Source organism: Parambassis ranga, chromosome 17, assembly GCF_900634625.1.
Source record: "Parambassis ranga chromosome 17, fParRan2.1, whole genome shotgun sequence".
Lineage (NCBI taxonomy): Eukaryota > Metazoa > Chordata > Actinopteri > Ambassidae > Parambassis > Parambassis ranga.
This window is the reverse complement of record NC_041037.1, coordinates 1,966,084-1,979,320: the sequence shown is the minus strand read 5'-3', so window position 1 is coordinate 1,979,320 and position 13,237 is coordinate 1,966,084. Positions and strand designations below refer to the sequence as shown.

The window sequence follows — 13,237 nt, the reverse complement described above, 5'->3', positions numbered from 1 at the left end:
ACTGTGATTTTTAGACTTCTCTACAGCACTTACAAATATCAGGATAGTATTGATAACTGATCATTTGGTCACTGTAAATCTATCAAATTCTTCCATAACATTACATCCCTCTTTGAAAGTACAGTTGTTGACTGTTGCATGAAATAAACACACAGGCAGAACAAGTTATATGTTATAGTGTTGTATAGATAAGATTAAATAAGAGTTTATTAAATTAGAGTTTAGATAAATAAGAATTACAGGTATGTGACGTAGGGGGTGGGGAATGTTGACTGTACTATGGTTGTGTGTTGACTGGAGAGGAGTCAGGGAGGAGAGAGAGTGTGTGTGTGTGTGGGGGGGGGGAGTTAAGGAGAAGGATGAGTTGAGTTCTTACAGGCAGGTCAATGATCTTAGAGCAGACTGAAACAGGGCTCTGCAGTCGGGTTCAGTATGTGTGTTTGTAACATAAGACCAACAACATTTTACACTGAAGATGATGAACAGAACGTAATATATGTATTTCGACAAGGTTCATTTGGTCTTCACCTTTTTAACTGTAAGAGTATTCCTTTCAGTCAGACCAGTGTTTTTGTGTTTTTTACCTTGACTTTACATGTTTCGACTGCTTCCTGCAGTCTTCCTCAGAAGTCACATGATGTTACCGGTGACGTGTCTGCCAGCTGATTTTATGCAGGTTGTGGCGCCATTGTCCCACTACTCCAGGTAGTAGGGGAACAGCGCCACCTGTAGTCCGGCTTCTTCAGCGCTGTGTCCCAGTTGTGGGAAACACTGGTCTGACTGAAAGGAATACTCTTATAGAATGTAATATATGTGTTAAACCGTCACTCGATTAGCTTGATGATTCACTTGATGATTAGCTGCTTGTGCATTTTAGTATTGAAAGAAAACAGGACTGTGACATACAGAAGACAGAGGGTGAATGTAAACATGTACAAATACTGCACATAAACACATCAGTGGGGCTAAAACTGTGACACTGAAGTTTTTTAATAATAAATAAGTAATATTGACATTGATAAGGTATTGCCTTATGCTCTTATTTTCTTGTGATTTGTTTTTGCATCATGATGTTTTTTGTTTAAACTCTTCAGTGTTTCTCTGTCTCAGTTTTAGCCTCATACATCAGCAGCTGTGCTGTAGATTAGTGCTATGATGGGTAAACACACAGAGTACAGCACGTGTAAATGTTCTTACAGTGTTTACTTCTTGATGCACGCTGTTGTTTTGCACATAGTTCTTATAATGTTATGTAAAAATTGGAATGTGTGCAGGTTTATAGAGCTTCATTATAAATATATTAACCTTCCTTATTCTGCTGCACTGAGGAAATGGAGCATGTTGATGAAGATTCTCAGTCATCCAGGTCATCATACGTGGAGAAGACTGAAGCAAGGCGTCTGGACTTGTAGAGCCTTGCTTAAATCTTCTCTACGTAAGGAAATGTCTGCAGACAACTTCAGAGAGAACTAAGACCCGACTGGTTTTGTAATATGTTTCTTCACAGTGTCATTATTAAATGTTATTTTTCTATCTATCATGCTTTTGGTGCGTTCACTGACTCTCCATGATAACATGACATCACAAAGTCCTGATAAAATCACAATACAAATAGTGACACATCATTTTTAATGAAATATGAACATTAATTCCTTAAAAACAAAGATGTGTAGATTTAATATGCGTACATTATTTTGTTTAATTTCCCAAAAACACAGATATACCATGAAGCACATTGACTAAAGCATCACTATCATATGTTCACAATTGTTTTTTGAGCATAATATAAAAGCAGGAACCAAATTATGAAGCAAAAACTGATCATACTGATCAAAACTGACACGCTGAGTTTCATCATTTCTAACTTCCTGATTCTCTCACTGCTCATTCTTCTTTGCTTTGTTTTTCTTCTTGATCTTCTCCATGAGGTGGACCGTGATGACGGCAGACACCATGATGACCAGACCCACAGAGAACACCACAGTCTTCACCACACAGACGGAGGTGTGACTCTCTGCACCTGCAACTAAACAGCAACACAGGTTTTACTTCATCTTCATCTCAAATATTCATCTATTATCTTTTAGTCTTACCACATCTTAGAGGGCAGAAAACCCAAATGTTCTTTGTCATGTCCTGGGTCCAGCTGACCTGGTTGCTATGGTTACAGATGATGGATGCATTTGACAGGTGGTAGACCTGAAGAGAAGCCCCAGACTTTGTGACCTCTGACCTCTCTCCTCCCTCCTGAGAGCAGGTTGTGTCGTCACATGTGAAAGTGCTGCTGATGTGAGAGTCCACTGAGCTGCAGGTCACAGTGAGGTTACAGGAGTCTGAGCTGGGGGACACAGAGTCCACTGTCAGACCAACTGGAGACACTGGATCTGATGGAGGACAGGAGAGATTCAGAAACATGGCAGCAGATGTTTTCAGTCAGTGTCAGAGATGCTGAGAAACTCACCTTGAACTGTCACCTTGTATTCAGCCAGAGTTTTATCTACATTTGCTGTTACTTGTGCTGTATAAACTCCACTGTCTGTGTTTTGTAGGTTCTTCAGTGTCACAGAGTATTTTTTCTCAGACAGCTCAATCCTTCCAGTGTAATCTCCGAGGATGTTTGGTTTTGAATTTGGTGAAACTGATAATAAATAGTTTTTTCCATTGAAACGCCATAAAAAATAAAAAAACCCCTCTGGAACATCAGCTTCATTAACATCCAGAAACACATCCTGTCCTGTCTGCACAAACACAGGAGTCACAGCACTGGACCCTGTACAACAACACACACACACACACACACAGACAGTTTATGTCGATGAATGTTCATCATATCACAGTATATTAACAGGTAGAGTCTTGATTCATAACAGTATGTACATTGTGATGTTTAAATTCACTTGTAGTTATTTCTGCTGCGTTCTTTTCTGAGAATCAGGAAGTCGAGCTGTGCTCAGATAAGTTACTGTACAACACTCCCCTGAAATGGTTTAAGTCTGAAAATACTTATTTACTGCATGAGATCAGGTTTTTATCATGGATTTACATACAGTACATGATTTTTCTGTCATTAAGTGAATGTTGTTTTCTCACCTGGCGCCTCAGTGCAGATCAGCAGTGCCACCATCACAAACACAAACATCGTAGAGCTTCAGGCTTTCTTCTGAAATGTCGAATGTTGTGCACTAATGACAGCACAACAGTGTGACTGCCTCAGAAACCAGTGTTTCCTGTCAAAACCAAAAGAGTTTCAGAAGTCCTTGGGCAAGGCACTTTACCTGCATAGCCTCCAGTGTACTCACTGGTGTATGGTGCTCTTTGCTGGGCTGCCTTAAGCAATTTCCCCATTGTGGGACTAATAAAGGTTTCTTTCTTAATTTAATTTAATTAATTTAAGGGCACAATAACTTATGAACACATTTAACTTCAGTTAACCAGACAACAACCCAGAGTACTTACAGTTCAATGAAACCTATATCCTGAGTGTCATCTGTAAATACAGACTCACTGTGAAGTCATAGTGCCCGCCTGTGGAATAACGGAAAAAATACAAAGAGCAATGAGGAAACACAACATCAATACACCCGTCAAACCACATCGGAAACTCAGACAACTACTGGTGCACCCCAAGATCGAACCGGACAAAAAATGCAACGTCATATACAAAATACCCTGCCTGTCCTGCAATAAAACATACATCGGCGAAACAGGAAGATCATTCCGCACACGGAAAAAAGAACATAAAACAGAATGTGAAAAGGAATCAGCTGGGATGAGCACAAGGGCAACAAAACAGAAAGCACAACAAGAAAACCTGAAATCAGCAATCTCGGATCATTGCAAAAGAGAAAGGCACATTATGGACTGGGATGGGGCAAAAGTGATCGGAAACGAGGACAACAAATTCAAACGGTGGATTAAGGAAGCCATCGAAATAAGGAAGCGGGCCAATAGGACAATGAACCGGGACGAGGGAACTTTTACACTGTCCCACACCTGGAACACTGTCCTGAGGAGACCAGACTGCTGTCCCACACCTGGGACACAGCGATGAGGAAGCCGGACTACAGGTGGCGCTGTTCCCCCACTACCTGGAGTAGTGGGAGAATGGCGCCACAACCTACATAAGATCAGCTGGCAGACACGTCACGTAACGTCATGTGACTTCTGAGGAAGACTGCAGGAAGTAGTCGAAACATGTCAAGGTAAAACACAAGAAACACTGGTCTGACTAAAAAGAATTCTATCATAGTTCATTGTTATGTTGATAGACGGATTGTTATTACCGATGCGCTGAGAATGACATGTGGAAGAAACGGACCGCGTTAAAACTGATATTTGAAGAAGAAGAAGATGAAGAAATGCTGAGGAATTCTTCACTGTGTTTAGTCAAGACTGTTTGAGAAGATTGGTTAACCTCCCCCGGAGCTACGAGGCCATGGAGGTCCGTAAGTTAGAGGAAAATGTGAGACAGGAGTGTATTTGGAGCCAGAGCAGTGAACTGAACTTTTTAACACTGAACACGATGGTGTTATATGAATTGATGGGAAAATAAGTCAACTGTGTTTAAAGACACATAATGGATAAACTTTTTATTCAACTCTAGCTACCATGAAACAATTCTCAAGATTAAAATGTAGCTAGATTAGATTAGATTAGAATAAACTTTACTGATATGTGTAAATGTAAATGTACAATGCAATGTGATTGTATTGTGTGTGTTGTTGTACAGGGTCCAGTGCTGTGACTCTTGTGTTTGTGCAGACAGGACAGGATGTGTTTCTGGATGCTCTGCAGCTCAGTGGACTCTGTGTCCCCCAGCTCAGACTCCTGTAACCTCACTGTGACCTGCAGCTCAGTGGACTCTCACATCAGCAGCACTTTCACATGTGACGACACAACCTGCTCTCAGGAGGGAGGAGAGAGGTCAGAGGTCACAAAGTCTGGGGCTTCTCTTCAGGTCTACTACCTGTCAAATGCATCCATCATCTGTAACCATAGCAACCAGGTCAGCTGGACCCAGGACATGACAAAGAACATATACTATTATATATATATTATATATATTATTTTATATATATATATTTAAACACTGTAAAGGGCCAGTACACCCCTTTAAAATGCTGATTGTTACCATGGCAAAATATGATGCCTTTGACATGACTTCTCTCTCAAAATGACTTGAATTCATTCTTAATTATTATATTTAAGAATTTATGATTCACCCAGTCCCTTCATGTACCTATTAAAACACCTTTAAACGGCCTCAAACATTTGTGTTTGTCACCTGCCAAAAAGTGATCCTGGCCCCTACAGTGGGCCTGAAAAGCTCTGTGTGTGCTCAGAGGGTGCGCAGGGATGCCCTCTTGTGGTGATTGGCTCTTCCAGCAAATGCTGATTACATGCAGATGTCCAGTGACAGGCGGGCACTATGGCTTCACAGTGAGTCTGGATTTACAGATGACACTCAGGATATAGGTTTCATTGAACTGTTAGTACTCTGGGTTGTTGTCTGGTTAACTGAAGTTAAATGTGTTCATAAGTTATTGTGAGCTTCTGAAACTCTTTTGGTTTTAACAGGAAACACTGAGGCAGTCACACTGTTGAGCTGTCATTAGTGCACAACATTCAACATTTCAGAAGAAAGCCTGAAGCTCTACGATGTTTGTGTTTGTGATGGTGGCACTGCTGATCTGCACTGAGGCGCCAGGTGAGAAAACAACATTCACTTAATGACAGAAAAATCATGTACTGTATGTAAATCCATGATAAAAACCTGATCTCATGCAGTAAATAAGTATTTTCAGACTTAAACCATTTCAGGGGAGTGTTGTACAGTAACTTATCTGAGCACAGCTCGACTTCCTGATTCTCAGAAAAGAACGCAGCAGAAATAACTACAAGTGAATTTAAACATCACAATGTACATACTGTGATTGTAATGATGATAAAATATCAAGAAACCAGTTAGGTTCATCATAGTTTCATGACATGTCTATAAAAATATAAATGAAGCAATGAATAAAATGTTGAGAACAGAAAGGACCTGTTAACAACAATGAGATGATGTCATGTTCATATTATATTATATTACATTACCCTCAGTGACGTCTGATGCTGTGAGACTCATGGAAAAGGAAGAAAACATATTTTTAGTCTCTCAGTTTTTAACTCTAATTATATATTCTCACACTGTTATGAATCAAGACTCTACCTGTTAATATACTGTGATATGATGAACATTCATCATTGACCTAAACTGTCTGTGTGTGTGTTGTTGTACAGGGTCCAGTGCTGTGACTCCTGTGTTTGTGCAGACAGGACAGGATGTGTTTCTGGATGTTAATGAAGCTGATGTTCCAGAGGAGTTTCTGTTTTTTTTATGGCGTTTCAATGGAAAAAACTATTTAGTATCAGTTTCACCAAATTCAAAACCAAACATCCTCGGAGATTACACTGGAAGGATTGAGCTGTCTGAGAACAAATACTCTGTGACACTGAAGAACCTACAAAACACAGACAGTGGAGTTTATACAGCACGAGTAACAACATATGTAGATAAAACTCTGGCTGAATACAAGGTGACAGTTCAAGGTGAGTTTCTCAGCATCTCAGACACTGACTGAAAACATCTGCTGCCATGTTTCTGAATCTTTCCTGTCCTCCATCAGATCCAGTGTCTCCAGTTGGTCTGACAGTGGACTCTGTGTCCACCAGCTCAGACTCCTGTAACCTCACTGTGACCTGCAGCTCAGTGGACTCTCACATCAGCAGCACTTTCACATGTGACGATACAACCTGCTCTCAGGAGGGAGGAGAGAGGTCAGAGGTCACAAAGTCTGGGGCTTCTCTTCAGGTCTACTACCTGTCAAATGCATCCATCATCTGTAACCATAGCAACCAGGTCAGCTGGACCCAGGACATGACAGATATTCATGTTTTCTGCCTCCAACAACCTGGTAAGACTAAACCATGAAACTACAGTGTTTTTTTTAGTGCAGCTTTTTCTTCAGTAGTTTTAAAACAACACGTCTCTGTAACCATAGCAACCAGGTCAGCTGGACCAGAAACTTGACAGCTGTTTGCTGTTTGTGTCCCTGACATGTTGGTGAAACTGACAAACATAAAATAAACAGACTTATGTGCAGAGGTTGAATGTAGCTCAATGAGGAGAAACTCGTCATTGGTTTTAAATTTTCAGCTAAGATGTGATTGGCTGCATGAACAGTGAGTGACTCTTTATTGATCAGATAACTGGAGAGAGAGAGAGAGAGAGAGAGTCGGTGAATGGGTTAGCTCGTCTCTGCAGTAAAAGAGAATAGAGAAGGTCTTCCTGGTTGAACTTCCAGTAAGCTCCATTTAAACACTTTTTTTTTACATTACAAGTCTTTAACCAGGCATCATTTTCTCTTCTGGTTTTTGTTTCTCTTTACAGAACCTCCACCATCTACATCACATCACTATATTGTTGGGTTGGTTGTTGGTTTCCTTGCTGTCCTACTGCTGCTCTGTGCAGTTGGTGTAGTTGTTTATCGTCGTAAGAGAGGAAAATGTAAGTCAAAGTTTGTATTACTCCTTTACCATCTGCAGAGTACATGTGAACACAAGTGAATCTGTCTTAATGATTCATCTGCAGATGAAGGAAAGAACAATGAGACCATGCATGCTGAGGTACGTGTCTGTGATTCAGAAATATGTTTTTGAACTAAATCTCTGTTTATTGACAGTAAATAGAGAATTCTGTTAGCAGACTCACAGCAGAGAGAGAAAGGGTATTTTGTGTGTCTACATGCTGAAAGAACAAAAGGAGACCTAGTTTAATTTGTTGTGATACAGAGTTGTGTCTTTTTCATGTTCCAGTCAACCAGATACCATCTACAGCTTGGCAGGGTCTCCCTCTGCACTCACTGAGTCCACTGAGACCAGCGACAGGACCCAGCCCGAGAGAAGGTGCTGTGTTATGATGTACATATTATGATGTCCCATTAATTAACTAGTCAGCTTCAACATGCTCACATAAACACACAGTTTGCCTAATATTAATGTACTAGCAGAGCATTGTCTGCACATACACACATCAGTGGGGCTAAAACAGTGACACTGAAAAAAGGCATTGAAAGTTTTGTAATAATAAATAAGTAATATTGACATTGATAAGGTATTGCCTTATGCTCTTATTTTCTTGTGATTTGTTTTTGCATCATGATGTTTTTTGTTTAAACTCTTCAGTGTTTCTCTGTCTCAGTTTTAGCCTCATACATCAGCAGCTGTGCTGTAGATTAGTGCTATGATGGGTAAACACACAGAGTACAGCACGTGTAAATGTTCTTACAGTGTTTACTTCTTGATGCACGCTGTTGTTTTGTACATAGTTCTTATAATGTTATGTAAAAATTGGAATGTGTGCAGGTTTATATAGCTTCATTATAAATATATTAACCACTCTGCCGCGTGGCTTCCTTATTCTGCTGCACTGAGGAAGCTGCTCAGTGGTGAAATGTCTTCAGACAACTTCAGAGAGAACTAAGACCCGACTGGTTTTGTAATATGTTTCTTCACAGTGTCATTATTAAATGTTATTTTTCTATCTATCATGTTTTTGGTGCGTTCACTGACTCTCCATGATAACATGACATCACAAAGTCCTGATAAAATCACAATACAAATAGTGACACATCATTTTTAATGAAATATGAACATTAATTCCTTAAAAACAAAGATGTGTAGATTTAATATGCGTACATTATTTTGTTTAATTTCCCAAAAACACAGATATACCATGAAGCACATTGACTAAAGCATCACTATCATATGTTTACAATTGTTTTTTGAGCATAATATAAAAGCAGGAACCAAATTATGAAGCAAAAACTGATCATACTGATCAAAACTGACACGCTGAGTTTCATCACTTCTAACTTCCTGATTCTCTCACTGCTCATTCTTCGTTTTGTTTTTCTTCTTGATCTTCTCCATGAGGTGGACCGTGATGACGGCAGACACCATGATGACCAGACCGACAGAGAACACCACAGTCTTCACCACACAGACGGAGAAGTGACTCTCTGCACCTGCAACTAAACAGCAACACAGGTTTTACTTCATCTTCATCTCAAAAATGTATCTATTATCTTTTTAGTCTTACCACATCTTAGAGGGCAGAAAACCCAAATGTTCTTTGTCATGTCCTGGGTCCAGCTGACCTGGTTGCTATGGTTACAGATGATGGATGCATTTGACAGCTGGTAGACCTGAAGAGAAGCCCCAGACTTTGTGACCTCTGACCTCTCTCCTCCCTCCTGAGAGCAGGTTGTGTCGTCACATGTGAAAGTGCTGCTGATGTGAGAGTCCACTGAGCTGCAGGTCACAGTGAGGTTACAGGAGTCTGAGCTGGGGGACACAGAGTCCACTGTCAGACCAACTGGAGACACTGGATCTGATGGAGGACAGGAGAGATTCAGAAACATGGCAGCAGATGTTTTCAGTCAGTGTCTGAGATGCTGAGAAACTCACCTTGAACTGTCACCTTGTATTCAGCCAGAGTTTTATCTAAAGTTCTTGTTACTCGTGCTCTATAAACTCCACTGTCTGTGTTTTGTAGGTTCTTCAGTGTCACAGAGTATTTTTTCTCAGACAGCTCAATCCTTCCAGTGTAATTTCCGAGGATGTTTGGTTTTGAATTTGGTGAAACTGATACTAAATTGTTTGTTCCATTGAAACGCCATAAAAAAATCACAAACCCCTCTGGAACATCAGCTTCATTAACATCCAGAAACACATCCTGTCCTGTCTGCACAAACACAGGAGTCACAGCACTGGACCCTGTACAACAACACACACACACAGACAGTTTAGGTCCATGATGAATGTTCATCATATCACAGTATATTAACAGGTAGAGTCTTGATTCATAGCAGTATGTACATTGTGATGTTTAAATTCACTTGTAGTTATTTCTGTCTGAAAATACTTATTTACTGCATGAGATCAGGTTTTTATCATGGATTTACATACAGTACATGATTTTTCTGTCATTAAGTGAATGTTGTTTTCTCACCTGGCGCCTCAGTGCAGATCAGCAGTGCCACCATCACAAACACAAACATCGTAGAGCTTCAGGCTTTCTTCTGAAATGTCGAATGTTGTGCACTAATGACAGCTCAACAGTGTGACTGCCTCAGTGTTTCCTGTTAAAACCAAAAGAGTTTCAGAAGCTCACAATAACTTATGAACACATTTAACTTCAGTTAACCAGACAACAACCCAGAGTACTAACAGTTCAATGAAACCTATATCCTGAGTATCTGTAAATACCAGACTCACTGTGAAGCCATAGTGCCCGCCTGTCACTGGACATCTGCATGTAATCAGCATTTGCTGGAAGAGCCAATCGCCACAGGAGGGCATCCCTGTGCACCCTGCGAGCACACACAGAGCTTTTCAGGCCCACTGTAGGGGCCAGGATCACTTTTTGGCAGGTGACAAACACAAATGTTTGAGGCCGTTTAAAGTGTTTTAATAGGTGAATCATATTTTTATATATGATAATTAAGGCATCATATTTTGCCATGGTAACAATCAGCATTTTAAAGGGTGTACTGGCCCTTTACAGTGTTTCTGGTGGTAAAATGAAGGGCATTATATTACAGTATGTATGTAAAGAAAGACCAACAACATTTGATCCATATCCACATGAGCAAATCCTATCATCAGATCTTTACAGAGTCTCCACCGTCTTCATTAGCTCACATTATTGGGGGAGTTTCTGGAGGCTGCATGTTGTCAGGTGGTGTCTGTGCTGCAGGAAAAAGTTCCTGTTATTCCTCCACCATATGCAGGCTCTTTGTCAGTGTGTAACAGGTTTGTGGATAATACAGATGTTAGACTGTTGCATGAAATGAACGGATTGTTATTACCGATGCTCTGAGAATGACATGTGTGTCATGGTTTCTGCCAGGTCTTTTATTTTGTAGTTCATTTTCTGTTTGCATTAGTTCTGGTTTTTCTGTCACTTCCTGTTTTATTTTGTATTTCACTAGTTCCCTTGTGTTTCAGGTCTTTTGACTTCCCCTTCCTCATGTGTGCTCCCTTCCCCCTCCTGTGATTACCTGCTCCGCCCTAATGTGCCTCACCTGTGTCCTCTTCCCGCCCTCCTGTGTATAAAGCCTGTGTGTTTCCTTCCCCTTGTTGTCAGTTCGTCTTGTGAGTAATCCGAGTGTACCAGCCTTCCCAGCAGCTGGTAGGCCCTTGTCATTTCCCTGTGTGTTTTCGAGTGGTTTCTGGATTCTCTTGTGCTTTGACCTCGACTGGATTTTTGACTACTGTCCTTGCCTTTTTGGATGCTACGCTGACTGATTACCCGTGTACCGAACCTTGGCCTGAATTAAACACTGAGTTTTGTCTTTTACCTCTGGCTCCTCTGCGTTTGTGTCCACCATTAACACCGCCTGACAATTACCGATGCTCTGAGAATGACATGTGGAAGAAACGGACCGCGTTAAAACTGATATTTGAAGAAGAAGAAGATGAAGAAATGCTGAGGAATTTTTCAGTGTTTAGTCAAGACTGTTTTAGAAGATTGGCTAACCTCCCCCGGAGCTACGAGGCCAAGGAGGTTCGTAAGTTTGATGAAAATTCATTTTTATTTTTTATTTGTTTATTTTAGATACTTCATTAATCCCAGAGGATTAATAGAGGCAAGGTGCGCCACAGGCTAGGGTGAATTTATTTATAAATAATACGTTTGTCACTGTTTGTAAGCTACTTAGCATTTGAAGGACAGTAATTTACTCACTCTAATGTGAGACAGGAGTCTATTTTTATTCAAATCTAGCTACCATGAAACAATTCTCAAGATTAAAATGTAGCTAGATTAGATTAAACTTTACTGATATGTGTACATGTACATGTACAGTGCAATGTAATTGTATTGTGTGTGTTGTTGTACAGGGTCCAGTGCTGTGACTCCTGTGTTTGTGCAGACAGGACAGGATGTGTTTCTGGATGTTCTGCAGCTCAGTGGACTCAAAATGTGATCATGAATCACCCAATCATTTCAGAATAGAAAGGTAGTGTGGAACCACCTCTAACTCAGGGGTTTGAGGTGCAGCCAAAGGCCTAAAGACACTGCAGAGACAGAAAGCCTTGGTCGACACAGCACGCGGGGATTAAGATTAAGAAACCTTTATTAGTCCCACAATGAGGAAATTGCATTTTTGCAACGGCATACAGACAGCAAGGGATAAGTTAGGAAAAAGATATATACATTATAAAATAGACAGTTTACATATTAACAGAACTTGCACAGGTGAGTGGAGGTAGAAGTGGTTTATAAGAAAACTGTACATAGTGCATCAAAAACTAAATAAATAATTTACTGTACACTGTGGTGTGTGAGTATTCCACCTATCAGAAGTGTTTATTATACAGTCTGACAGCGGCAGGAAGGAAAGACCTTCTGTATCTCTCCTTCACACACCGAGGGTGGAGCAGTCTGTCACTGAAGCTGCTCTGCAGGGCTGACAGGGTGTCCTGCAGGGGGTGGGACTCATTGTCCAGCATGGAGGTCAGTTTAGCCAGGACCCTCCTGTCCCCCACCTCCTGCACTGAGTCCAGAGAGCAGCCCAGGACAGAGCTGGACTTCCTGATGACTCTGTCCAGCTTCTTCCTCTCCCTCTCAGTGATGCTGCTGTTCCAGCAGACCACACCGTACATGATGACTGATGCCACCACACAGTCATAGAAAGTCTTCAGGAGTGGCCCTTTCACTCCTAAAGACCGCAGTCTCCTCAGCAGGTAGAGCCTGCTCTGGCCCTTCCTGTACAGTGCGTCTGTGTTGTGAGTCCAGTCCAGTTTGTTGTTGATGTGATCATGTAGCTTTAACTAGCAGATTATCGTACGGGGGTTTAGAATGATAAGTAACTATGTCACAACTTTTTCATATTTCTCTGTAACACAATACATACATGTCAGAGGATGCATACACACATACACACAAATGCCTGCACACAGGTTATTTATAAGGATCACATGAGTTTTAGCTGCAGAGGCAAAAACAAATTTTGCAAATTGTATCTACAGTTCACAAGTTCCTCTGTGCTGACATGTTCACACTTTCTGAACATAACACCCTGCGGCAGCAGCAGCACTAAGTCACATGCACTATAACACTTCACATGCACTATATATATATAATATATAAATATGTATGTACGTGTTAGGATGGTTAGCTGACGATGAG

General features: G+C 40.8%; 3 protein-coding genes across 3 annotated transcripts; 1 reads left to right on the top strand and 2 right to left on the bottom strand.

The window, feature by feature from the left end:
* Positions 1–1,782: 1,782 nt before the first annotated feature.
* On the bottom strand, positions 1,783–3,210 carry LOC114449283 (uncharacterized). The gene is made up of 4 exons (XM_028426797.1): positions 3,091–3,210; positions 2,462–2,770; positions 2,094–2,384; positions 1,783–2,026 (listed from the first exon to the last, which is right to left on the bottom strand). The coding sequence occupies exons 1-4, from the start codon at positions 3,137–3,139 to the stop codon at positions 1,878–1,880; spliced, it is 798 nt and encodes a 265-aa protein (XP_028282598.1). The 5' UTR covers positions 3,140–3,210; the 3' UTR covers positions 1,783–1,877.
* Positions 3,211–5,575: 2,365 nt separating this feature from the next.
* Positions 5,576–8,013, top strand: LOC114449281 (uncharacterized). The gene is made up of 6 exons (XM_028426795.1): positions 5,576–5,707; positions 6,283–6,591; positions 6,669–6,956; positions 7,433–7,549; positions 7,634–7,668; positions 7,858–8,013. Exons 1-6 carry the CDS (start codon positions 5,659–5,661, stop codon positions 7,906–7,908), a joined length of 849 nt encoding a protein of 282 aa, XP_028282596.1. The 5' UTR covers positions 5,576–5,658; the 3' UTR covers positions 7,909–8,013.
* Positions 8,014–8,928: 915 nt separating this feature from the next.
* LOC114449622 (uncharacterized) lies at positions 8,929–10,138 on the bottom strand. The gene is made up of 4 exons (XM_028427431.1): positions 10,055–10,138; positions 9,511–9,819; positions 9,143–9,433; positions 8,929–9,074 (listed from the first exon to the last, which is right to left on the bottom strand). Exons 1-4 carry the CDS (start codon positions 10,101–10,103, stop codon positions 8,929–8,931), a joined length of 795 nt encoding a protein of 264 aa, XP_028283232.1. The 5' UTR covers positions 10,104–10,138.
* Positions 10,139–13,237: the final 3,099 nt, after the last annotated feature.

Bases quoted from the DNA above. Each gene is read 5' to 3' on its own strand.
- LOC114449622 (XM_028427431.1), bottom strand. From the start codon at position 10,103: ATGTTTGTGTTTGTGATGGTGGCACTGCTGATCTGCACTGAGGCGCCA. The intron at 9,434-9,510 runs GTGAGTTTCTCA...GTCCTCCATCAG, and splicing joins ATACAAGGTGACAGTTCAAG to ATCCAGTGTCTCCAGTTGGT. The intron at 9,075-9,142 runs GTAAGACTAAAA...GTTGCTGTTTAG, and splicing joins TTTCTGCCCTCTAAGATGTG to TTGCAGGTGCAGAGAGTCAC.
- LOC114449283 (XM_028426797.1), bottom strand. From the start codon at position 3,139: ATGTTTGTGTTTGTGATGGTGGCACTGCTGATCTGCACTGAGGCGCCA. The intron at 2,771-3,090 runs GTGAGAAAACAA...GTTGTTGTACAG, and splicing joins GATCTGCACTGAGGCGCCAG to GGTCCAGTGCTGTGACTCCT. The intron at 2,027-2,093 runs GTAAGACTAAAA...GTTGCTGTTTAG, and splicing joins TTTCTGCCCTCTAAGATGTG to TTGCAGGTGCAGAGAGTCAC.
- LOC114449281 (XM_028426795.1), top strand. From the start codon at position 5,659: ATGTTTGTGTTTGTGATGGTGGCACTGCTGATCTGCACTGAGGCGCCA. The intron at 7,550-7,633 runs GTAAGTCAAAGT...ATTCATCTGCAG, and splicing joins TCGTCGTAAGAGAGGAAAAT to ATGAAGGAAAGAACAATGAG. The intron at 7,669-7,857 runs GTACGTGTCTGT...TTCATGTTCCAG, and splicing joins ATGAGACCATGCATGCTGAG to TCAACCAGATACCATCTACA.